This window comes from Artemia sp. Qi Xiang Cuo, chromosome 12 (assembly GCF_049724085.1).
Source record: "Artemia sp. Qi Xiang Cuo chromosome 12, ASM4972408v1, whole genome shotgun sequence".
Classification (NCBI taxonomy): Eukaryota; Metazoa; Arthropoda; class Branchiopoda; order Anostraca; family Artemiidae; genus Artemia; species Artemia sp. Qi Xiang Cuo.
The window spans coordinates 49,774,277-49,800,904 of NC_142805.1; the positions used below are offsets into that span (position 1 = coordinate 49,774,277).

At 35.1% G+C, this 26,628-nt stretch overlaps 1 protein-coding gene across 3 annotated transcripts in view; it reads right to left on the reverse strand.

Moving 5' to 3' along the window:
* Positions 1-1,837: 1,837 nt before the first annotated feature.
* LOC148946222 (carbonic anhydrase 2-like) overlaps positions 1,838-26,628 on the reverse strand; it is a 75,114-nt gene continuing 50,323 nt past the window's right edge. For all 3 annotated transcript variants that reach the window (XM_089098316.1, XM_089098315.1, XM_089098314.1), the window contains exons 4-7: positions 16,371-16,463; positions 10,960-11,074; positions 6,582-6,688; positions 1,838-1,981 (exon numbers count right to left, since the gene is read on the reverse strand). In XM_089098316.1, coding sequence (XP_088954442.1) covers positions 1,862-1,981; positions 6,582-6,688; positions 10,960-11,074; positions 16,371-16,463 — 435 coding nt within the window. In that variant the 3' untranslated portion in view covers positions 1,838-1,861. The remainder of the gene's footprint in view (positions 1,982-6,581; positions 6,689-10,959; positions 11,075-16,370; positions 16,464-26,628) is intronic.

Below are 26,628 nucleotides of genomic sequence, written 5' to 3' on the forward strand. Positions count from 1 at the left end.
AATAACATTAATAATATATTAAAGATTTAATAAAATAGATTTTCAAACAAAACAGCGCTTTCTAGCCTAAATGGGATACATTTAATATCTCAAAATTGCAATGAGCGTTTTACTTCAGGCAAAGATCCTCAATATTCAAACAAAACTAGCCTAATTAGAATATACTTAATATCTCAAAAAGAAAATGGATATTTTGCTTTACGCAAATCTAACAACACTTTCTAGTCTAATTAAAATACATTTAACATGTCAAAAATGAAATGAACATCATTTCACGCAAGGATCCTCTTTCAAACAAAAAAAAGTCTTTCTAGCCTAAATAAAATAAAATTTATATCTAAAAAGTAAAATGAACAAATGTTGGTTCACGCAAGGCCCTCAATATCCAAATAGACAACTTTTTCTAGTCAAACATAACACAAGTTTAATATTTCCAAAATACGATTAATATTTTACTTCACGCAAGGATATTCATTGTTCAACAAAAGAATCCTTCTAGCCTAAATAAGATAAATTTAATTTCTCAAAAATATAAAGGACATTTTACTCCACGCAAGGATCTTCAGCAAGCTGCAGACGAGTGGAACAGCCTAGCTAAAGAAGTTATGGCGTCACCTTTCATTGCTTCTTTTAAGAAACAGATTGGGCAGTTTTTGCACTCTGAAGACGCTGAAGATTTTGATTCCAATGAATTTAGAGGATAAACGTAAAGTGATATTTTTTTTTAATTTTAAGAGGTATTTATCTTATATTTCAATATAGTATTTTTTTTAAATATTCAAAAGTTCCAACCATGTTGCCAATTTGTTAGGCACTCAAGATAAGACTTTGAAGATTGGGTTTGTGATGTGAATACCTAGAAGGATTTGTGAAAGATTTATGAATACCCTACGTCAAGGGTGGATCCAGGGTTTTTTTTTTGGGGGGGGGGTTACTAATTTTTGACTCAGTTTTCGACTAATTTTACTGATTTTTACCTAGGTTTTACTAATTTTCGACTTATTTTCGACTTGGTCAAAAATTTGGGGGGGGGAGGGGTTCAAACCGGGTAACCTCCCCCCCCTGGATACGGCCTTGCCCTACGTATTCTACTACTTTTACGTCGTTGCAGCAATCTCAAAAGTTGAATTATACGTATTTGAGCAAATCTAGGCTGCATCACAGTAGGGTCCATCCTTTTTGTCTTCTTTAAGATTATCGTTAGTTCAGTTCAGGGATGCGTTAGGACATGCGAATTATTCTCGAGGAAAAAACTAAGGATATGATTTTAATTTTGCAGACCTTTGGAGCAACATCCCAGTTACATTAAAATGATAAATGTACTAGATATAAAGGATGTTTCTTAGGAAGTTGGGGTATTGATTTCCTTATTATTCTTAATCCAAAATTAATTTCTAGTTTCCAGTTTTATGCATGAATTTTTAGGAAAATTTTAATTAACTGATTTATTAGCAAGGGGAATAAGCGGTGTCTTTCTTCCCGTGTGATTTTTCCTAATGTCCTTAAATTTCAGCCCTGAGCTAGGTATCTTGGATAAAGTGTTTGTATTAAGTAATACCCTCAAAAAGTATATTAAGTAAATGTATATGTTACTATTATTTAGTTTCGTGGAAACCTTTATTCAAGCTTTTTCGTAAGTGAATCTTGGGTTTTTACTATTTTCTGAGTGGCAACCATGTCTAATTTCTTATGCGATGATTCCAAAAAAGACACTAACTAATCTTTAACAATTCTTGCACGTGGCTCTATTAAGTAGGATATAAATATCCATTTTTATAATTTTGAGAATTAAATTGTAGTTAAAGCACCACTAAACATTAACGACACTAACAACATTAAAGTAACGCTACACTATTAAAAGCTAAGCAACACTGGATCTAATACACCGGTGATTTTTCGGTTGTGGAGGTCGGAAGTTTTCTGGAAGTGTTTTTTCCTCGTCGCATTTTCCGTTACAACACATTTGTCGAAACGCTTTAAGCTGAAAATTGGAAAAGAAGTTAATTAGATAAATCATCTTTGACAGAAAAAAAATGGAGACAAATAATTTGGATGAAAAAATCTTCTTGCACTCTAACCAGCTATTGTGAACGGTAGACAAAACTTGAATATAACAAGATAGAAAAAGGAAATTAGAACAGAAAAAAAACGTGTAGGCAGACACCGAGAGCCAGAGAAATTTAGTTGAAATGCTAAACCGCAGCACTGATTCACGTGTTTTTTTATACAATAAAAGATTGTAGAACTAGATGGTTCAACAAAATCTGGCTCAAATGGATTTCCATATCGACTTCTTCTAGCTTTGAGTGGAACTAAGTTGTAAAGCAGGCATGTACACAGGGTTGTGGGTTAGGTCTTCTGGCCACCCAACCTTGAAATCTCAAGATGTTCTTATGATTTCTTTGTTTTTCATATAATCGCCTATCTTGGCACTTTTTTTGATTTGCCCCTCCCCCTCACACAAACACAGCCCAATCGTGAACATATTCTGCGTAAATACTTATTTGTATTGTCTTTAAGACACTCCTTATAATAGAATTGCATCAGAGATAATTTCTGGCATCAGTACTTGAATAATAAGTTTTCTTTTAGAAGCATGAATTAAAATTGTACATCTGATGTAGTTTATTATCCACATAATATTATTATTTTATTTTTCTGCTTTATTATTATCATAATCCTCTATTTTGTGTTATTATTAAATTGCTGTTCTGTTTTTCTAACTTTAAAAGATCATAGTAGCACATGTCATTTCTTTTCAAAGGTAAGTGTCAGTCTTTGGGTTTTAAATTACCTGGCAGTATTGTGTAGAGCAAGCGCATATAAACTTGAGTGAAATACCCTCAATTTAAGATACAAAACCCCCATCCCCATGTATACTCACTTATTTTAAGTAAAAACATTCTCTTAAACCTATTGAGTATATCGAAGAAGTAAAATCGTGTTAGTTTTAACGGCCTCCAGGAACAAGAACACGGTAATACTAGCTAGACTCTCAGCCGGGCATACCCATATTGTAGTTGTATTTAGTGTGTATATAAAAGAACCTGAACCTGACTTTGAGAACTCAAGGAATTTAAAGAGCATATCCAAAGAGAAAGAGTGGTCTTGGTCCTATACCTACTTTTGTGTTAAAAAGTGTGCTTTAATTCCATTGATTTATTCTTGTGACGTATTTTCGTAAGCAAATCCCTTTCTTTTGATATACGTTATCTTCCCATCTATTTACTTATCAAATTTTTAGTTATTAAAAGAACGCCAAACCTGATTAGTCTTTTGTATGAAAGTTCTAGCAAGTAAAAAAAATTGCAAAAACAACTTTAATATTAAGACTCAAGAAGTTTTGAGTCGCAATATTTTTATCAGTAAACTTTCTGTTTCTCTGGATTATATTTTATTTTTCCTTTTGGGTTTAGTAATAGCAAAATGTACTTTTCAGCTACTACAATAATGAAGATTCGAGGTCAATAAACACTGCTGAAAAAATTGGAGTTAGTTTTAGTCGATTTCTGTCGCGTATGCATGGCGGGCAGGTAAATATTGATTAGTATGTCCTATTAATAATCGGTGGATGAGTTATCTGACCTCTAAGATTGTTTATATTCGCCGTTTTCTGTAAATAGGATTAATATAGACTAATCTAGATTAATCTAGCTAATCTAGGTTAATCTGTTATGGTTGCATAAAATTCAAGCGAGCGGTTGTGTATTGTGACATGAGAGCAAAATTGTCCTGCTGCTCAAAAACTCATTCTGAGAAAAACGCGATTAAAGATTTTAATCCTTCCTGTTTTCGACGTTACAAAGAATCTTGAAAAACCAAAAACAGTGAATTCGTATTTTTACATGACAAGCTATGTAGAAATATTTTTATCCCTTAAAGAATATGAGAAAAAAATACCCAAAAAGGCATAGGTATTTTCGAAGACCACACTGGCTTTCCATGACGTACAAATAACAGTTCAATAGGGACAAATCCTTTTTTTAGACAGTGAAACCAATAAAAAAATCTCTTGACATTTCGTCACATGCACAGTGGCCGTCTTCAGCAGATAAACTTATCTGCTTAGGACACTGAGGATAAGTTTATCTGCTGAGGATGGCCACTGTGTATGTGACCGAAATATTCATAGATTTTAATATTGCTTTCACTATCTAATAAAAAGACTTGTCTCTATTGAACTGTTATCTGTACCCAAAAAGCCATAGAATCATTTCGCTCTCAAGTCAATTTCATGTAAACAAAGGAATAGGATAAGTTTGTAGAACGAAAAACTCATTTTTAGTGTCTTCTCTTAACTTCAATTACAGTTAATCACAGGTTTTTAATTAATTCAAGAACTATTAAGGGCGTCCTTTTCGGCCAACCGTCTAGGGCTAAACGAAAAGCAGGTCATCCGTGGTTGGGGTGGGAGGATGTCAAAAAGAAAGATTTAAAGGAAGGGAGAACTTCCTGGGGGGGAGGGGGTGTAAAGAGGGAGGCTTTGAATAGATTAGGATGGAGGAGGAGCGGGCGTAGCTGTGTTGGCCTCAGGTGGCTTGGTGCTGCGGTGAGTTGTTAGTAGTAGTAGTATTAAGGGTTTAAAAAGGCGAAAACCCAGAAGGGCCTCATTCTAAAAGGGCACGACTTATAAACAATCAAGTTTTTGCTAATTATTTTTGTTATGACTAAATTCTTTGTGCTGAGCAACGGGGCCGTACCGAGTCCCAACACAGACAATTGGAAAGAGCGGAAAAATAATGTTAGTGATCTTACTCCAGAATTTCGGTTTTATTTGAATAGGATTAATTTCGCTCTAAGGTTTTGATATGTCTGACTTTATTGTCCTGTTCTTAAACATAGAACGAGCTACATAAATCTTCATCAGTGCACAAGAAAATAGGCTACAAGATCATATTCAGTGCACAAGAATACACAGAAGGTATTTGAACGTATCTGCGAAAAATTCTCAGAATTCATTTTGCGTGACAGCAAACTCCCCCGAAATGTTTGTCCGACTCGTAAAAACGATGCGTAACTTAAAGTTTTTTGTACCCCCCGAAAAAATCCTTTTTTAAGCCCCCCGCCAAAAAAAAATCCTGCATACGGCCCTGTCCGCAAGTAATGCTGATCTAGTCTAGGGTTTGTAGTTAAAATTGACTGTGGTTTCCAAGAAGAAGTGGATCGTAATAAAATTATATAACTTTCATATGACAGATGAAAAACTATGACAAAACGAATTCTTGCAATTAACTGAACCTCTAGAAAGAGGTGAATCTTCTGACAAAAAAATTATTCGCTTGGTTTTCACTGGAAATTAGCATAAGACACGCTTTATTACTTTTTCCGTTCTTTTCTTTATTACTTTTTTGAAGCGTAAAAACTCATCCACTTTTCTTCGTGGTGCATTGAGTTTTCTTGGACACTGAGCGTATTTTTCTGTTGGAGAAGGTGAATTTAACTCCAATTTCCATAAATGGCACCCTTTTGGGTAGAGACGGTACATTTTATCCTCTCTGGTGGCACCAAACAATTGTGCATAGGTGGCAACCCTTCTTGGTTGCGTAACCTTGAATATGCTGTTTAGTTTCTTCTATTTCTCTTTTTAAAAGATGCTATGATATATTGATGTTGCACTTTGTTTGGGATCAACCCAAAGAATGCCAGTACCGATAAACAACCAGTCAGTTTCAGTCCCACTAAACCTAACAGTTTGTAAAATGGACTGAGTTTCTAGGCATGAGGACAATATCCGAAGACGTTTCAACGGTTTCTAAGTGTCGAGAAATTTCGAGATTTCACTCGTGTGGAAAACTAGACGACAGTTAATTAGAATGCAAGTCAGCTAAAAAAAAATAAAAAAAATAAATTAGGCATATTATTAGTTGGCTAATATACGTTCTGTGGAGGAAGTATGACAGATCACCAAAGATCGTCCTTGTCGGCCGACCATCTAGGACCAAACAAAAAGCAGACTGTCCCTGAATGGGGTGGAAGGATATCGTAAGAAAGAATTTAAGGGAAACAGGAACTGTTTGGAAGCGTGTAAACTGGGATGCTTTGAATAGACTGAGATGGAAGAGGAGCATGCGTCGCTGTGTCGGCCTCAAGTTGGTGCTGCAGCGACTTTTATAGAAGTGGTATATAGACAGTCCAGCTTGTTGCTTAGTCACTGTTATTAAAGGGTACATTGTAAATGGACATATGAAGGGGGTAAATATGATATTTAATTATGTACAAGATTATTTTCCTCAACTTGAATCCCGCATAAATGATAGATTGTGGAATAATTAATTTTGTTTTGTCAAAACATTACAGTTAACGTTGTCAGACTTTTAGTTTTCATGAATCTAAAATATCGGTTTCCACAAAAAAAACTAGTCCTCACTCTCTCCTCACTAGGGAGATAGTAGATGTTACATCTTTAGGTAAGTATAGAAATTGAATGGATGGAGTTCGTACACTTTATTATTAAACCATTCTGCTGTCCTTGGGTTATCGAAATAATCCCCCAGAAAATTATTGTATTAAGGAGGTTTAAGTACCACTCCGCTCCTTCTTACTCACATAAATAAGCATAATCTTTTTCGGATGCTACTTACTTGTTCAATAGAAACCTGAATTTTCTCTCGCAATACCAGCCAAATAACGCATTCACTCAAGGGCGGGGTTGTCAGAGAACCTGGATATGTCCAATATGCTGTTTCATCTAAAATGAAGAATGCTGTAGAAACCGAAAATGACGCAAATTTTATTTGAAAATTTTCCGGCTTTTATTTTCTTTCTTTTTTTGATGACAGTAAATTCAAAGCAAAGTGTCAATAATAAACGCAGGACGAAATAAAATGGAAGATATGAAAACGGGTATGTTTTTTAAATGAAGTCTAAACTCATTTAAACGGCTCATTATTAAAGCAGACCAATTTTTATCGAAGATTGTTGTTTGTATTTTGGATAATTCAGCTGCTGTAGTTCAAGAGACGTTATGTTACATGGCATACATTTTGCGGGAAACAGAAAAACTACAAAAAATCGGGGGTTTTGTTACCGAGCAGTTGTCGTTACAAAAGAAGTTTTGTAGACATCAAATATATAGTAAAATAATTCTGATTTATAAAGTTCCAGTTTCAAACTGTTTAGGGAACGTCTCTCACTCCCAAAAATGAGCAAAGGGTAGATCCATGTTATGCTGCCTTATGTTAGAAATCGTAACTTCTATTTTCTTTACAAATAAAATTGCATTGAATCTTTTTTTCCTCTCTCATATTCTCTGGTTTTAAGAATAGAAATATGGATGGAAAAGTTCCAGATAAGACAGTGATAAGACGCGTTTTGGCTGTGAAAATACGAAAGGTGTTTAGAGACATTTTCCAAAATGTTGAAGCGAAGCAAAAAATTATTTTGGAAAATATGCCTCCATATCTCTTTCGATTGTCGATCATGCCTTTCTAGCCATCTTATGGTGGGCCTTATGTGTCGATCTTCCTGGCTGTGGAAGAGTCCTGTACTTGACGCTTTTTGGTCTGCAAAACAGGTTGAAATTTGGTTGTAACGGGTTTGAGTGAATTATGGAATTGAGAATATCTCGAGAACTAAAAGGATCCGTACATTCTGATTAAACCAATTGATCTGGCGTATCAGGTTTTAACTCATTTTGGACTGATATGCCACTCAACGCCTTTCTTGTTTCCACAACCGGCATGTAAAAAAGTTGTCTTAGCTAAAGGCTATAACTGGTAGTTACATGGCAGCTCTTGCGAGGTTCTTTTAAATGAGGCCACTCTCATCATAACTTGTCACTTACTTTCTTTTCATATAGAGTTGTGAAGGAACCTTCTGCTAGATAAAGACCTTTCAAAAATGAGGCATGATATTTTTCGTTTGCTTTTAATAACCGAACAATGTTGACCAATTTCCTCTAATGGTCGTAACTGACATTTTCACATTTTTTATGTAATTGCCCAGGATTGTTTGCTAAGCTCTTCTCAAAGCGTGGATCAGCGGGGTAGTGCAGACTGATGCAGTGCAGGGTAGAGGAGGATCGAATTGTGAATGAACATACATTGCCCTGCTGATCCTATTTGCAATTGCAGTCCTTCAAACAGTATTTAGCCACATTTTTAGAAGTTTGAGATTGTCTTATATGACCTTTAGATGACCCTAATATAATACATACTAGGAGAAGAGCTTGTCGGATGACATGCATACAAAAAAAACGTGGCATATACTCTTTTGCGAGGACTGGAGAAAACATGTTGCCTCATTTTCCCAAAACACTAAATTCGATGTCCCCTTGTGTTCTCCCCCACCCCAAAAAACTGACCTTTCTTAAAAATATCATCTGGACCCCCCCCCCCCTCCCCCCAGTCCTCAGACAAAACATCCTGACTTACCAAAGCTACGAACGAAATCCGTCATTAATTTACCTTACTGACAGTGTGTACAAAGAGAAATAGCTGCTCGATTTCGGGGTTTAGGTGATGGTTATATAATGTCATGCGAGTGTTCCCTTCATATTTCAAATTCTAAATTTAATAAAATGTGAATTGTCAGCTCCAAGAGTGGAAATCATTCTCTTACCTCCATACCATTTATGGCTTATTTGTGACCTTGAAGTAAAATTGTTTTATTCGACAGCACTTAAGTAATTTAAAATAAAGTTTAGTGTAGTAAAAACTGAACCAATTGCTATTTCGACTTAATATGTTTTTTGTCAAACAGGCTAATTAATTACATTTAATCTCATGAAAACCTACAAAGAATATTTTATAGTTTCAAGGAGTCTGAACAGGTATTTGAACTTAACACAAGGATAAACAAATAATCGTTTATATTATAAGAGATAGAGTTAGCAAATAATAGTTATGTGAATATGATTTTCTTGCGTCAGTCCGGCAGTTGACATTTTATTGGGTCTTTCTTTTTTTATCACCATTAAAACATATGCTGTAGTATTTGTCATTTAAGAATAGCAATATAATAGCTTATAGTTGAAACAAAAATTCATTAGTTGATTTCAGTCATTAAGTTTTAATGTTCATTTTATTTAAAAGTGGAATATTAAAAAATATCTATTCTATAAAATATTAATGGAAAAGCAAACAAAAGCCTGCAGTTGAACTGAAAAATAGCAGGGAACAAATGCACCTTGATTGATTTTGAATCCCCCTTATGAAAAATACTTTGAAACGTTTGTCCCTTAAGGGGGAGAAACACAGGTGCACTTGTGTGCACTTTTGGTAGCAGGGATGTACGCAGGGGGAAGGAGCTTGGTGTCACCCCCTCCTCCCAAATAACTCGTAATTTTCTGGGCACTTCTATTCAAATCCCAAATAAACCTTTCTATTATCCCCCCCCCCTAAAAGAGCAATGTACGCACTTGTATGGCAGTGAATAATGTGTATCTGTAATATTTAAATGCCAAAAGTCTTAGGAATACTTAGTTATATACATTTTATTACATTATTATTCAGTTTAGCTAAACCCTGGAAAGCCAATTTATAGACTTTTAAGATGAAATGGGATATTTCATATCACATACTAGCAGAAGAGTTTCACTCGTTGGGTAGGATTTAATTCAGAAGCAATTCATGCAAATCGTAATAAAAAAACGGTGTCACCGAGACTGGTAACTCTATAAATAAATAAATAACTCCTGCTTGTTCATAATTGCTTATAAATAAATAAAAACTCCGTAAAATCTTCCAGAGTCACGATATTCAAAAAACAGAGGAAGGTACATAATATCCTTTAATACGAAATTGCAAATATGCTCTTTCAAAAATACTGAAGAAGGAAAAGATATCAACAAAGTAAATGCAAGATTTAAGTTAATCTTTAATTATTGTAATTAGTAATTCATTTTGTCTCTCAGTTTTTCTTTGACTTCCTATTTTACAAGAATCTGTCTTGCTTTGGGCAAATAATGCTTTTTTAGTTTCAGGCTTCTCGTACCCATTGTATAGTCAGGATTGGCTTCAGGCTGAAGATTAATGATTGGCTGGGAGTGACGAAAGTAATCGTATAGGTAGATATAGAGCATTAAATATCTATCTATCTATATATCTATACCGTGGCGAGTATGATAATTTTGCATTTGGATTTGCTATGATTTTAAGTCAAACATTCTTCTATCTTTCAGGAGCTGCTGAAATATTCTTTATGTACGGGTAATTGGTTAGTCCACGAAAGCCCTCAATTTATTGATTTTCAGCTATGAAGAGGTATAAGTTCTTTGAGCCGTTTTTCAATTAAGCGCTTTTCTCATAAGTTTTCTGAAAAGTATTTAAATAAAATTTTTATAAACCGCATTGGCCTGCCATCATGGTCATATTCAGGACTTTTGTTTGGGGGAAGGGGTATTTTTTCGTGGGGATTTTGCAAAAATAAAATAAAAAAACACATCAAATATTTGTTTACAAGTCAAACAAAATTCAAACCCTGAGAGTGGGGTCAAACCCTGAAACTCCTTCCCCTGGATACGGCCTTGCCCACCGTTATAAAAATAATTTTTGAAATTTTTAGATGGAATAAATTTGAGAAATCTGCTGCAATCAGAGCTATCTATCTGGTTGAAATGAAACATAAATTTTAGAGAAATATACATGAAAGCTAAGAAATAAATGTTAAACCCCTCAATTATATATATACATACATATATATATATATATATATATATATATATATATATATATATATATATATATATATATATATATATATATATATATATATATATATATATATATATATATATATATATATATATATATATATATATATATATCGGAATATCATACACAGAATTAGAATTTACCATGCATTATTCAAGAAAAGCGTTTAGATTTAACGATCATCAAGTGTTTCCCTTTTTCTTAGCTCAGTGCAAGGATAAATGGAAATCGTCTTCTAAAATGTCGTAAAATGGACTTAAAATGGTATAAAGACTAACCCTCCATTTTTTAACATTTCAATACTAACCTGGTAAGAGCTTCAGTGGATCAATAGGATTTTCAAGTTTTACAGATTCGTCCTTGTATTTTATTTCGTTTAGAATATCAACGATTTTCTGCAGCTCTTGATTTTCATCTCCGACCTGGAATTAGGAGCCCTTATTAAATATTTTACGAATTCCCATTCTCATGAAAAAAAAAACACTTTAAAACGAGATATATAAAGCTTGTGTTTTCTAATTTATAGATGGATTCAAATGACACTGGGTTATCGTAGAAAAGGCATTTAGGGTAGATCTAGAGCATAAATGATACGTAAGCCATATACAAACCCTAACGGCGCATCCAGGATTTTTGCTAAGAGGGGGGGGGGGTTCAATAAAAACTTAAAAAAAACGCATACAAATTTGCTTATATGCTTTTTCTATGATTTTTACCAGTAGGAGAAACAATCCGGGGAACACACCTGGTTACCACCCCATACCACCCCGTCCATGGATACGGCCTTGACGGCCCCCGACAATAACTTTGTGGCACAAAAGTTAGAAAATAAATAATACTGACGTAAATAGGTATATATGTATTAATGTATAGGCTACTGTCATATAGAGGAAGTCAGAAAACTTAATTTCGCTTTCAACCAAAGATATCCACCGGTATTCATATAGCGACGTCGCTTGGTTGTTTTTGCTTGAAAAACTTTGCCGTCTTTTGTCAGAGCTGAGCTTTATGGTCACGCAAAAAATAGCCCCTTATCTACAAATTAAAGAAGAAACAATATAACAAACGAAAATACTGAGTCTTAAAAATTAGCCAATGATTTATTTGAATAATTGGTTATTTGTACTTGTGGCACCGTATAGTATCCAAGAAGAACTGACGCTGCGGCAAAAGTTGTGCTTCCCAAGTCTCTTCCCTTTTCGAACAGAAGTAAGAATGTGTTCGAATTTGAGACGCTCCGAGTTTAAAGAAGGGTTTATCTATAGGGTTCTTAAAGTTAATGAATTTTGTTTAAAAAAAAGTTCTTATTTTTATTTTTGAATCGTGAATAAGACTCCTGTTTCGACACTGATTTCAGATTTATGCATTTGATGGAATTTGGGGTTACGGCACAAAAGAAAATTACCTAAGAACGATTTTTATTTTTCAAAAAGTTTTCTAATATAAATTATTTCTTAAGTCGTACCTCCAAAGTTAACTTTACAGCAGACAAAAACTATCTTTATCACTAAACAAACTGTAAAAGTACAGTTTGTACTTTTAAAATGTACAAGTCATTTTAAGACAAATTTACTGTTTAACCAATATAATTTAAGCTCGTTTATATTTCCTTTATTCAGTACCAAAAGAAACAAGGAAGTAAAACAACATTTTTGTCCTGCTTTTCTTGTAAAGAAAAAGTTAATTAATTAAAAAAGCTAGATATAGTTAGTTTCAAACTACCCAAAGACATACAAAGAGCAATGCGGTATCGGGAAATTTGATCTTTAGCAAACTATTTCCATGATATAGTTTTTGCTGGGGTTCTCGTTTCCCTCTGTCGTTTCCTCTAGTTTCCTTGTTTCCAGTTTTCAATATATATATATATATATATATATATATATATATATATATATATATATATATATATATATATATATATATATATATATATATATATATATTCTCTACTTTTCATTTTGTGAACCATGGCCGGTACTGCTTTCATGATCAAATACATACCTACATACATAAGCTAACGCAATTTTGCTGGCGGGTCGAATATTGAAATTCTTTTTACATTGGTTTACAGAAACTGAGATAAAAACGTATTGCACATCCGAATTGTTTCAAATCCTGGAATGAAGATGGATAATTACTAAGCTAATTACTACACGTTATTGTTACTACTGAAACTACTGCTACTAACGGCTCACTGCAGCACCAAGTCACCGAGAGCCAACAAGCTGTGCATGTTCCCGCTCCAGGGGTGGCTGGAAGGGGGGGAAGGGGTGTAACTCAACCCCCTGGTTTTACGAAGTCGTATAAGTAGTTTATTTCGACCTTATTGAGGTCCCAGGTGCTCAATCCAAAGACAGTCTTAGTTGTATTTCCTTCTCCTGGAACGACTTTTGCATTTTCAAACTTCGCGGTAAAGAAATGGCTGATTTTGCCAAAACCAAAGTTCAGTCATAGAAACCAAAAACCGAATTTACATGTAAATAGAATAAAGTCATTTTATTTTATCGTTTAATTTTAATTTTTAATTTCGTCTTAAATAGAGTCGCTTAAATTAAACCAAGCTTAAAGGGACTGGACTGGTAGCAATTGATGCTTTAAAAACCCGCTTATGTTCGCACATTATTTGTTTTTGTCTGAGCGTTCAGATGTAGCCTTACTTTTTGTAGAGGCATTTAAATCGTGTATTTTGGGCTTATTCAGTTCTCAGGCGCTCAATTCACTTAGAGACAGTATACGTTGTATTTTCCTTCTCCTGAAAAGACCTTGGGATTTTCAGAGTTCTTAGCAGAGAAATGATTGATTTTAGCACTGTTTAGCTTCAGCCATAGATACTGAAAACCCGAATTTAACACAGAGTCGTTTTATTTTATCGTTTAATTCTTATTTTTAATAATTTTGGACTTAAACAGAGTTGTTTAAATTAAACCAAGTTTAAAGAGACTGGACTGGTAGCTTAGCAATTCACCTTAAAAACATGTTTGGGTTCGCATATGATATATTTCTGTTTGATAGTTCAGTAGTCGGGGAAAATTCAACTGAAGCCCGACAAGATAATATGAACAAACCAAAAGCAGGAGACGAGGTTATGGGCATGGAGTTACGGTCTTGGACTACAAGTGGAAAAGAAGGCAAAAATTTCTAAGCACAATGGAAAAGAAATTAAAATTCAAAGAAAAGGAGTCCATAAGACCCTTTCAAAGCAAGTGAATACAGGACAGTGAAAAAAAAACTCGAATATAACACGAGGTTGAGACGGCTACAATACTTGAGAAGGACAAGCAAGCATTTGGCTGTGTATCCAGAATTTTTTCCCAGAACAGGAGTACTTTTGAAAACACTGGGATACCTAATTCAATCCGGGAGATAAGTTTTTGCCTGGGACGAAAGTAATGAGCAACGTTGAGATTTGAGATATTTGAGATTGAGAGATGGGTTTTATTTTCAACTAATAGTTACATCATACTTAACTAGCACTTACCACATTTTTTAAAGAACTTTACCAACCAAACGCAGAAAATGGTAAGAACATGTGACGCTTTATTAAGCCACTATTGTGGCTTGAGCAGCGTCACACAATCTTTCATCATAAACCAAACTCATTCACTCTTCCCTACTCACTGTTCCTGAAAGCTATAACGAACAAAAATTAGATAAGAAAATATTCCAAATGTGAGCCTCCGGCTCTTTACGATAATTTTTGATATCGCGCCATCGATCAACACAAATTATGAGAAGGAGTCTAAGACCCAACAAGGTATTTTTTACATGTGTTACTAAGCTGGAATACATTCTATTATTAGTTGCTGGTTCCAATGACATTGTTAAGACTGTCTGAGAAAATTGTACGTTGAAAGTAAAAGATTTACCGTTAGAAATACAATCTACGTCATCTTTTGTGTTTGAGCTATGTAAAAAGTTAACAGTCAATTGCACTGAAAAATTCTTAAGATTTCAACAATTAGTGGAGTTGTTGTCGAAAATTGCAATGACGATTTTGAAAGTATAGTTCACAAAGGTCCAGGAATAAGGAAGCCAATCTGTAGTGAAAACCAAAGGAAGTACCTTACTAATCAACTAATCAACTGGTCCTAATCAACCAAAGCTGAGCGTATTCCCAGTTGACCTTTCAATATGAAAAAAAATGAAACAGTGGCATTTTCATCCGGGATGGTATGAGGATTACCATTTCTTAGAATACTATATCGAGAAAGATGCTTTGTGTGTTTTCTTTTCTCTAGTTGTCTCAGGACCGATCAATCCAAAAAAGCTTGGGTGGAAGACTGTCTGCGGTAATGGCACCAAATGAAGAGTAAAGTAAAAGCGAAGAAAGGAAAACTGGCAAGTCATTTCTCTTCAGAGTCAAACAAAGCAGCTTTGTTCTATTTTTGCCACTTCGTCAATAACAATTGTCATGTGGATTTCCTACTTGATAAAAGCACCCGAACTAAGGTTTTGTAGAAAGTAACAGCTGAACAGACAAACAGAAAAAAAGTGAACATTTTTTGAACGTTGCAAGGACCCTAGCGAGACAGGGAATTGGCTTAAGGAGATCTGAAGAACAAAACGGCAATTTTGTTCAAATTGTTCATTTTGTTCAATTTTGTTCAAATTGGGAGCTGTTGATATCTGATATAAACCATAAAAATTTACATATTTGCGCAAAATTCCTCAGAACGAGTTCATTGACTTTCTTTAAGTAGAAGTCAGGGAGAAGATCCTTGGGAAAATCTTGGATTCTGAATTTTATTCTGTGATGGCGGATGCGATACCCAATGCTTCACTTTCTGATAAGCTTGCGGCCGTAACCGCAATATCAGCTCGGAAGAGACACCCAGAAAGGGGCTATTAGATGTTAGCGAGGCTGATGATAAAACCGAGCAGGGTATGACAGAAAATATATTAGGAACATTGTCAAGCAGAGGAATTCTTCTAGATAAACTAGCTTTGCACTATGATAAACTAGCTTTGCACTATGCATAGTCTTATGACTATGCAAGTTAAATGTCTGGTCAATAGAATGGAGTCCAGATGGAATTATCTGAGTTTCTTTATCGCCGCGTGCCTTATATTCCCTGCCAAGCCCAAAGACCAAACATTATTATAGAACATAGTGTGATTCAACTCTTTTGATAGTCGAGCTTTTCAACATCCTTGACGACATATACGTGTTCTTCTCTTCATCTACAAAGCATTTTGCCAAACTTAAAGAATAACCCCCTTTGATTAAAAACAGCCTTAATGTCAAAACTTATTATGGACTTGGTGAACTTCTAGGGCTGAAACCATGCAAGCAGTAGTTGCTCCGTTTGAAGCAATAGTTTCAGACATTTACGAAACAAAACAGACAAAGAATACTGATGCGAAGACGAAGGCACAAGCTAGTGGCCTTCAGAAACGGATTATAAACTTTGAATTTATCGCTTGCCTCATGTTTATGAAAAACAATCATGTTCAAGATCAGGATAGTAACAGAAAACCCTGAAGAAGAGAGGATCAACATCATCGGCGCAATCGAGATTCTTGAAGCTATGAAGAAACTTCATCTCATTACTTATACTATTACCCTTAAAGTTGTTCTCTACGAAGGTCAACTGTTGTCAATACTGTATGAAGTTTCAGTAGGATATCTATAGTTAGCATCTTTAGGCTTAGCCTTAGGTTTATGGATGCTGAACATATTTTACATAACCCTCTTTGCTAAGAATAAATACAACTTACTGTCAAAAAAACTCCAAGGACTGACAAACCATCTGCATAATTCAGAGCTTCTTCCATTGTTTCATATTTCGTATTTCGATGTACCAAGTGAAGCTAGAAGTATGTTCACAGATTATCATTATAAAATATGTTTAAAACCATGCATGTACACAGAGGGGTACATTAAGAATCCCCCTGAAATTTGTTCAAGACACCACCACTGAAAAATATAAAAAACTTGATTACCCCTGAGTTCCTTTTTCGGCTTTCAACCTCCCTCTTCCTCTGGAATTTTGACCTCATGTGTCAATTTTAACCTAATATGTTTTATTCTAATATTATCTTCATATATACTTTATTTCGTTTAAGGCTGGTTTAATGATTAGAACAAGGTAAAAACAGTCAAAACTAAACAGTAGACGGCCTTGTTTATTTTGTCACGTCTGGATTTGAAAAAGATAATTGTCACCAGAAGCAATACAGCGCTCAGGAACAATTCTGAGAAGGAAAAAAATTAACGGGATTGAATTTCGTACTGAGAATGAATCATAGGGTTACCAGGAGTTGGGTTTCGTAACACTGAGTACTTTATTATTTATTTTACAAAGTTACTGTATTCTTCAAGAATTACTTTGGAGTGCTCATTATTTGGTGAGCCACTGGAACGCATACTTTCTAGAAATTCAGTTTGAACCTGATGTTTTGAGAAACACCTAACGTCACCAGACCCCCACTATCTAAAATTATTTTGAAATCTTCTAAAGTTGAATGCTTGGAAAATACCATTTTTGGTATTAATGAAAAAAAAAATCGAAAAAATCCCCTTCTGGTTTTGAAAATATCTTTGTTCTCTCTTCGTTAAAAAAGAATTAAAAACGTTCTAATTTCGTAGTTGGAAATTAATTATAGGATTTTCCTGTCTTTCAATCTTGTAACGCTAAATATTTTATTATTTCATTTACAGAGTTACTGCATTCTCCAACAATTAGAGGCTGGTACCTTTTGGGTTGAACGGAGTAGAAGTATGAAAAAGGTGTTGTGCTCAGCCATTACCACCTCTGATGGATTATAACGGGAGTTGGCAAACTGATACATTAGAAGATGGATATGGCACAATTCACTTACTTTCTTACTTATTTTGTATTATTGTCTATCTAAGTAACAATTTATTCTTTGCAAGGATACTGAAAGTAATTTAAGTTGGAATATTTATACAATTTTATCTTTTAAACCAACTATTGGGTGTTCCTAAAGAATGAGGACTTGAGAAGAAGTGTTTGTACGAACAATTCTACTAGTTTCTTTAGAGTCCAATAGAGGAGAGGCACATCCGATGGTATTTAATGACTATGCACAAAAGAAAAAGAAGCATTTTGTAACTAGAAAATGATTGAGAGTGCTTGTGTAATTTTCTGGGTCCCCGCAGACTTGCAGCTCAAACCGAGTGCTAGTGAAATCTCGCTTTAACAACAGGGCACCAACTTCTGGGGGTGTCTAGGCGTTTACCAGCGCCCCGGAAAATCCCCCCGAAAAATTCCAACCGCGGAAAATCTCTCCCTATAAAATTCCTCCACGCGCAAAATTGAGCAGCCAAAGAGAAAATACGAAATAGGTATCTCAAGATGTCCGAAAAGGAAACAAAAGGACCGTGTATGAAAAACAGGTTTATGAAAGGGGCTGGTTGGTCTCCAATCACTTTTGAATTATAAGAATAAAAACTATAACTCCCAATTTCCAATCGAATGTATATCCTCCGTAGTTTCTACGACCATGAGGCGGAGGTGGGGATAAGGAAGGGGCAGTACCCCTCCTATACGGAATAAATTCTGTTCGCTTTGGTGTTTAATGGTGCTCTTTACTTTTATAATAACAGCGTAGACCAGAAATATTCCCAGAAATCAAAATGGATTTAATATCAGTTTGTACCTCCCACTACCCCCTGCTTCTTCCTTAGAACTGATGCTGTATTTACCTGAAATTAGACCTTTCAATTGTTGTCGTGGACTTATTTCTGAAAGGTAAGTTCTTTTGATTTTTTTTTTTACTTTTATACAAGTCTTATGAACTTTGCAGATAGAATGGTAAATTTCTACTATAGCTTCTTTGGCTATCTTTGAAAGGGGTAAGGTTAGGAAAATGAAAGTTTCAGGGATGCATCTACAGGCTAAAGAATGTACCGGGAAGGTGTTTTGAAGTATTTACCTCCACTCCTCCCTTTAGAGGGTCCTAACTTTTGATGACCTTTAAAAACCTGTGTGTTATAAAAGCGAAACCTTGTTTAATAGGTCTTCTGCTTAAATGAAGTACAAAGAAATTCTTTTCAGCTTCAGAAATTTGCTCAATCCTTATTTATAAGCTTTGGAAGACTTATAAATATAATTCCTAAATTAAAAAAAAACATTGATACGGCTTAAAATTCTACTCAAATAACAGGAATTGTTACCTTTCATGTAGGCAAATTTCAGGAGCCTCTAGAGGCAAAAAGAGTGGAGGTAGGTACTTCAAAATACTTTCCCGGGACATACTTTAGCCTGTAGCCCTATCCCTGAAAGTTTCTTTTTTCTAGCTTAAGCCCTTTCCAAAATAGCCAAAAGTAGCTAAAGTAGCATTTTACCAATAGAATTAAACAATGCCCTCAGTGATTCTAGGCGTTTACACCTCCCTGGAAAATACCCAGCGGGGTATAATATTCAACGGGGGGGATTTTCCGGGGGGGGGGGGGAAACGCTAGTGACCACTCTCTATACAGTGGCGTCCATTTGTGAAATCAAAAGGGAAAGGGGATTCTTATCAGAAAATACTTTTATAATACACTATTAATATACATAAAAATTCTATAAAAAAGATTTTCGTGTTTCTTTCCATTTTTATACATGTTGTCAAATAGTAATTAGATAATATATTTATACGACTTCAAACAGATTGTAGGATTGTACTAATATAAATTAAGCAAATTATGTGACATTTGAGTTTTGCGTTAGCTTCAAGAGGAGGTACGGGATAAAAGTCATATACAAAGGAGCGTTGGCCTTCGGGTCCCGGCTCCTTCCAATGTTAAATTTTCTGATAATCGAATCCGATATTTTACGGGTGGCGCCTCATCTTCGCAGAGAAGTGTAACATAATGGAATTGTCTTATTTTTATTCTCTAAAAAAAAATCATGTGATTCAGAATTCAATCCTCCATTTGAGCGTATCAGCCACTTCCCCTGGAAGCTCCAGTCAGGAAATTAGAAAATTCTGGAATTTCCACATTGCATCCCACATTAAACCACGAAATTGCAAAAGTTTTCACATAGTTTAGTATATTAGAAGTATTCTAGTAGTTGAGTCAAAATTCAGAAATTCTTATTCACTAAAAGTTTTTTCTGCACCTTCATCTGTATGTCAAATTTGAAACATATGAAAGGTGTTTTGGCTTCTACAGTACTAATGGGAGCTGTTCTGTCTTTCTGTTTTAGCCTACCTGCCAAGAAAATGGCTGAAATACATTGCATTGTTGACTTTTTTTTTTTTAGAATGAGCTTTAGCTTAGTTTAACAGGTTGGGCCACAAGTCACCATACAGAAATAAACTAACTATGTTTCTTTCAGAAACACTTTATTCATAGAACATGCTCTGTATGGTTTGTATGGTTGTATGGAATATTTTGGATGTGCATTACAATATTTTGTCATACTCTTGATGAACATAAACTATCAAACCATGATCTGCTGCAAAAATATAAGCATTTATTCTATTTGCTTTATTACTTTTTCATTCATGTTTAAGTTTCTACTCAACAGAACATGATAGGAATATCAAGCTACAAATTAAGGACGTGATTCGCTATGGAACAGGGGGGGGGGGGTGCGCACCTAGAATTTTATAAAGCTATCTTTTCCAGTTTTGTATATTGTAAAACTTCATTGCAAATATCATCTTGATGGAATCAAATTGCAGAACTTCATGGCAAATCCTAGTTTGTTCATTTTGTTCATTGGAACTTCACAGCCTGCGAGAATATACAGTTCATGTTAAACTGCATGCCATTCTGTTGGCATCTCGTCATGCCATACCCAACTGCTATCAGGCATTCAGTTGGCACAACATATTTGCTAATCATCTAGAGTCTCACTCAGAAACTGGAAAGGCTGCAATTACACTAGTGCGTATAGAGACTGCAATCAGATTTCCCTGCAGTATAAGTTGCAGTCAATCAGAGTTTGTGAGGAGAGACCTGCTGTTTAGCCACCTCTACTCCAATATAAAAGACTCAGATGAAGTACCATGTCCTTTTAGAGGTTGTAGTAAGAAGTTCCAAGGACAGAGCTCCCTGCGGTCTCACATTTGCAGAGAACTAAAAAATAATAAGGCTTTAAACTACCTGAGCACTCCCCCTGACCATAATAAAGATTGTGTTGAAGAAAATAATGTTGCTTTAAACAATCTGAACACTCCTCCTGACCATGATAAAGATTGTGTTGAAGAAAATGAATCTTCTGAGCCACTAGACTCAGAAATGCTAGATTTGAACCAAGATGAAATACTGGGAGCTGGTTAAGCAGCTACAAATAAAACATCAGGATCGAGACAAACATCCTCAGGGGACTCGAGTATCCGTGATATGGAGCCTAGAAGGCAAGCACTTGCAGATGGGCTTTCTTTGCTTCTCCTTCGATTAGAATCAGAGAAATATGTAGCTAACTCAATAGATAGCATTATTATTGAGACCCTTAGGATTCTCTTCACTGAGTCTCGTTAAATTGTAGCACAAGAACTTGAAGAACGTGTTGCTAAATGCATCTCTTCTATTTTTTAGCCAGATTTGTTTGAGAATTTATGTGATGAAATTGACTGTGATTATATGCAGGATTCTTTGCTGCTTGTTACAGACCCTGCCACTGGATCACTGAGATCTCAGTACATGAGAGACCAGTATTTTACAAGTTGCGGTACTGTGGTACCTGAGCAAGTCTTTATCGGAATTGATAAGCAAGGAAACAGAAGATTTATTTAAGTAGTTTCAGTTGCAGCCACCTTGGAGAATATTTTCAAACATAGAGGACTTCTTGGATTTCTGATGGATTGGTATCATCCTTCAGCAAAAGGTGTATATAGAGACTTCTATGGTAGTAACCGTTTTGCTTCTTTATATGCTTCTGATCCAGACATGAAGGAAAATGTGATATTTCTTCAGCTCTACCAAGATGAGGTACAAATAAAAAACCCACTTAAAAAGTCTACATCAGGAAAGTACAGCACTCTAGCTTTTTATATGAGAGTTCTTGACTTCGAGCAAGGCTAGATCTAGTGCAGTTAGTTATGCTAGTGCTGGCATCAAACTTCAAGATCGTTGGTTCTGAAAAAGTCTTCAAGAAGGTTGTGAATGAATTAGAGTTTCTTTGTACTGAAGACATTGTGATTGATGGGGCAAGGTTCCAAATTATAGTTTTCTGTATATCTGGAGACAACTTGGGCTCGAATTTTATTGGGGGGTTCGTGAAATACTTCAACCGAAATGTGCAGAATTCCTGCAGAATCTGCATGTTCTCTTGAAAAACTGCAACTAAAGACTATTGGAAAAATCAGTTTCCTCTTAGAACTAAAGCATCCTATGATGAATCTTTAAACAAGCTGCAAGACCCAAATGTTAGGAAGCAGTCTGTAAATGGCATGAAGTTCAATTCTGATTTCAGTGCCTTGCCCAACTTTCGTGTGCATAGCCCATGACTTGTATGAAGCTGTTATGAAGTGGGATGCTGGAAAATGTTTGCAGCGCTTGATGTATTGATGGTGTTTTCAAAGAATCAGAGCTTAGTGCTAGTGTTGCCAACTTTGACTACAAGGATATAGATGCTAAGGACAAGCCTCCTCCCTTCGCAAATGATTTCAAGGAAATTGAAGTTAATACAATTAAAAATTTTGTATTCCCTTGCCAGTTTCCTCTAATACTTAACCATTTCTTTGCAAGAAAGTCCAAAAATGAAAGTTGTCCCTAATATTACTGATAAGGAAAGTTGTATTACTTGTGTTAATTCGAAGGTTTACAGACATGCTTATTTCAAATTTAGGTTTTATAATAAGAATGTATCTTGAATTGAAAGTAAAAATACTTGAGGATGATGAAAATAGGTTCAAGGACCATACAATGCGTCACTTTCCTTTGTATGTGCGAACACTGGGCCCACTAATTCACTATTCAACTCTTCAGTTCGAATCAAGACATAGATATTTTAAAGATGTTGCTAAAAGTGCATCCTCAACTAGAAATTTGACCAAGACAATGGCCAAGAGTTACCAGAAGTACCAGAATTACCTATCTCTTTCAAATATAATGTGTCAAGAAATCAGCTATAGAGTTTCTAAGAATTGAAAGCTGACAAACCCTTGCTACTTGACACGGTTTCCACATAAGCTGGGGAAAGACACATGCTTAGTCCAGGACCTCATTTTCAAGGGTGTTGTGTATAAGAAAAGCCTTTATGTGATGAGTGATGTGACAAACTCAGCTGTAGAAGCTGCTGAAATAGTGGATGTGGTTAGGTCGCTCGGACAGTTCTTTCTCATTCTGTCAAGGAAATCGCTAAGCTATATCAAGAGCTGGCGCATCTTTACTGCGATGCTGAAGAGAGCTCCACTCTTGTTTGCTGGAACTTTCGAGAAGCACCTGATTTAGTTCTTGATCCTGTATCATCTGATCTCATTTGTGGAAGGTGTTATCTGTCGTGTAGAGCTTTGTTTTGAATGGGTGGAAGACTTTAAAAATTATATGCGAGCTGTTCTTCCCCAGTACCCTGTATTTTAGGCAGAATGAGAGACATGGTCATTGAATCATGTGGCAGCACATCATAGTCATAATTTCAAGTTCAGGATAAGGTGTTTTGAATGTAGAAAGCAGAAATATTCTTTCTCTTTTTTGCCTGTTAAACTCATCTTGGACTTTTTATGGGAGGAGATGGTTGCGTTTTCAAATTGATTACTTCTGCAATAGGAATTTTTTCTTTTTTCTGGTTTTCTGTGTTAATTACTTTGAATTTCAGAACGCCTTAATCTTTTGGATGTTTCGGGAAGCAATGCTTTCTTGATCAATTTGAAAGGTTACTGTGCCATCTACGTCTTGCTCTAACTGCTGTCTTCTTCTAGGTGTAATAGATGTACATATCGGTAAGCAGAGTTTCCATCCCAAAGACATCATCGCTCTATTTTACAATTATCCCATCTTCGTTTGATATTTGCATAGTTCAAGATCGTTTGTGGTCTTATCTGGGAGTGTTTATTCAAAATGGATTCTTTGTCAGTAAAGTCCATGCTATTGGAATATCAGCAACAGAAGAGGATTATTTCAGCCATGTGTTATGAGGAGCTCTTTTCAAAGGGTAAATAAATTCTTAAGTGAAATAGCCTTAACTTGTAAATAGCCTTGATACATTTTTTTGTTTTATTTTATTTAGAATATTACTTGACTGGAAATCATTAGTAAGAATGCTTTATATTTTGTTTGTCAATTCTTCTGTTCCATGCTTGATTTGCAGGAAGTTTGTATTATATTTTGGGATGATTTAATTGAACTTGCGACTTAAGCAGAAAAATCTATCAACTTGCATTTAGCTACTAAGGGTAAGTGCGACGTGGCTGATCTCATGGTAAATTTTGGCAAAATATTAAATTCTTTGTATTTCCTGAATATGTAGGAAAACGGAACGTTTTGAGGTATCATTGACTTGTTTTATGAGGGGTTAACTGAAAAACGAGTTTTATTCTTACTGAAAGTAAGGAGCAACATTAAAACTTAAAACTACGTTAAAACTTAAAGCTTAAATTCTGAATCTACTAAAAGCCACAAGATGGGCTTCCCCTTCGAAGTTTGACTGTTTTCGCAAAGAAGCAAGCTTTTTTTTACATATTATTGATCAGTTTTAGATTCCATCAAATTTTGCAAGTTGTAACTTTTGCTTCAAGCATGCAATCCTTTGCTTGTAACAAGACCTTAACTCCCCAAAATTTGGATAAATCATTCGTAAGTCCCAGCTAAAATAAAAACCCTCACTCCACTCCTTCTTGCCTCCTGCATAAAACTTCAGAGAAACTGAGCTATCTTTTTGTGTCTATTATGTCTGTATTTCCTGGCCTCCTTAGACTCGGCTGGACTAATTTTGCAACCTGTTCTACCTCCATCTTGCTAAAAACTAACCTGGCCTACAATAATTTTAATTCACTTTTACTTGATATAACCAAGGAGTCATCCCTCTCTTATATTCTAGGTCTTCCTCCGAAAATAACATCCTGTCTTCGCTACTGCCGTTGCTGGAGATATTGTTATTCATAGCTTGACCTAACATGAATGCTATACACACTGACATTATTCTCCCACTGAATAATTACTTATTGTTACGAAGAACCCTTCCTGATTGTAGTAACCTTATGAACTATCTTTGCAGGTATATTGCCAAGATAGAACCAGTGAAGAAAGCTCTCCTACCAGCAAGAGTCAGGGAATTTTTAAGCAAACTTAAAAATAATTTTTCTTGTTTTTATTGTAATTTCTTAGTCAAATATTTTTGATATTGATTATATTGAGTTATATATTTATATTGAATCATAAAGAAATAATTGGATTCGTTTGTCTTTTTCCGTAGTGTTTTGTCTGATGGTCGTGTTTTTAAGTTGATAACAATTAGTCAAAAGTGATAGGCCAAGACTGTTTATGCTTTTTTCTCGTCATGTAGTTGGTTTCCGTATGCAGTTTTTAGTATACTGGGCAGGAGCAACTGCGCTGGACATAGTAGAGGTTTCGCTTGGCAAGTTTCCCTTTGAATTTAAGCTTTGTATGGTACGATGGATCAAGCTCTTTTCACACTTTTTTCTACTGCCATTTGACTTGAATATTTTGCCCTGAAATCTGGATCTGTGTTTAAATCCAGCCTTACAAACAATTCGTGGTGACGAACTGTAAGTAAGGAGCGACCCAGCAGAAAAGTCAATGAAATTAAAGAATATTAAATTTTTCTACCAATAAAAACATCAAAATAATTGTTTTTTTTGCTGATTTAAAAAATGTAAGTTACGAGCCTGAAAAAGTTCACTTTATTTTCTAGAAAGGGGGGAAACCCCCCTAAAGTGTTAAAATGTTAATAAAATTATACCATCAGATCACCGTATCAGAAAGCTCTTCTTTAGAGGTTTTAAGCTTCTATCAGCAAAAATGTGGAATTTTGTATGTTTCGCCAAAAAAAAAACAACCCCAGATGCGTCTTTATTTGTTTTTGTTTTTTTGTTTGTTTTTTCTTTCCAAGGGTGATCGTATCAATACAGTGTATCGCGTGAGGGCTCATTCGAACGGAAATTAAAAATTCTAGTGCCTTTTTAAACTACTAAGAAACTGGAGGGCAACTAGAACACCCATGCTTTTTTTTCTCAGTCACCCGATCAAGATTTTGAAATAACCATTTGGTTCAGCATAGTCGAAAATTTAATAATTAAGTCTTTAAAGATGACTTAATCCCCCAAAGCCCCTGAGGGGAGGGCTGCAAGTTATGAACTTAGCCCATTGTTTACATATAGTATTTATTATTTGGAAGTATACCGACGTTTTCAGGGGGTTTTTTTTCTCAGGGGGGTCGGGGGACGGGGAAGACGGGGGACGATATTTCATGGGGGAAGGGATATTTCGATGAAGGGAGCGCCGGATTTCCAAGCATTACTTAAAAAAAGACCAGAAATTAAGCTAAAAAAAACAAGTTTTTTCAACTTAAAGTAAGGAGCAACATTAAAACTTAAAACGATCAGAAATTATTACGTATATGAGGAGGTTTGCCCCCTAGTCAATACCTCGCTCTTTACGCTAAAATTTGTTTTAGTACTTTCAAAAGAGCTATCTATTTTAATTAAACGGCCTTTGTGCTTCAAGGGTCATTCTTAAAGATTTGGAATTCGAAATCAAGCATAAAGAGCTAGGTATTGACTAAGGGGCGAACCCCATCATATAGATAATAATGTTGGTTCGTTTCAAGTTTTAATGTTGCTCCTTACTTTCAGTTGAAAAAGCTGTTTTTTTTTTTGTTCAATACATTAGGATTCGATTGCGGTACACCAGTCAAACTACTGTTTTCCAGTCGTTTGACAACCTGTTTGCAATTGGAAACGATTTAATTGTAATACAACTGTTATATTATAGATTATTTTTAGCAATTGTTGAACAATAATGCTGGTTTCAACATTAGTTGTAGTATATTAATTTTGTAATTAATCAAATTCCAAAAGCTGCAGTTCAAAATTTCAAGTCAGGTATATCCATCCC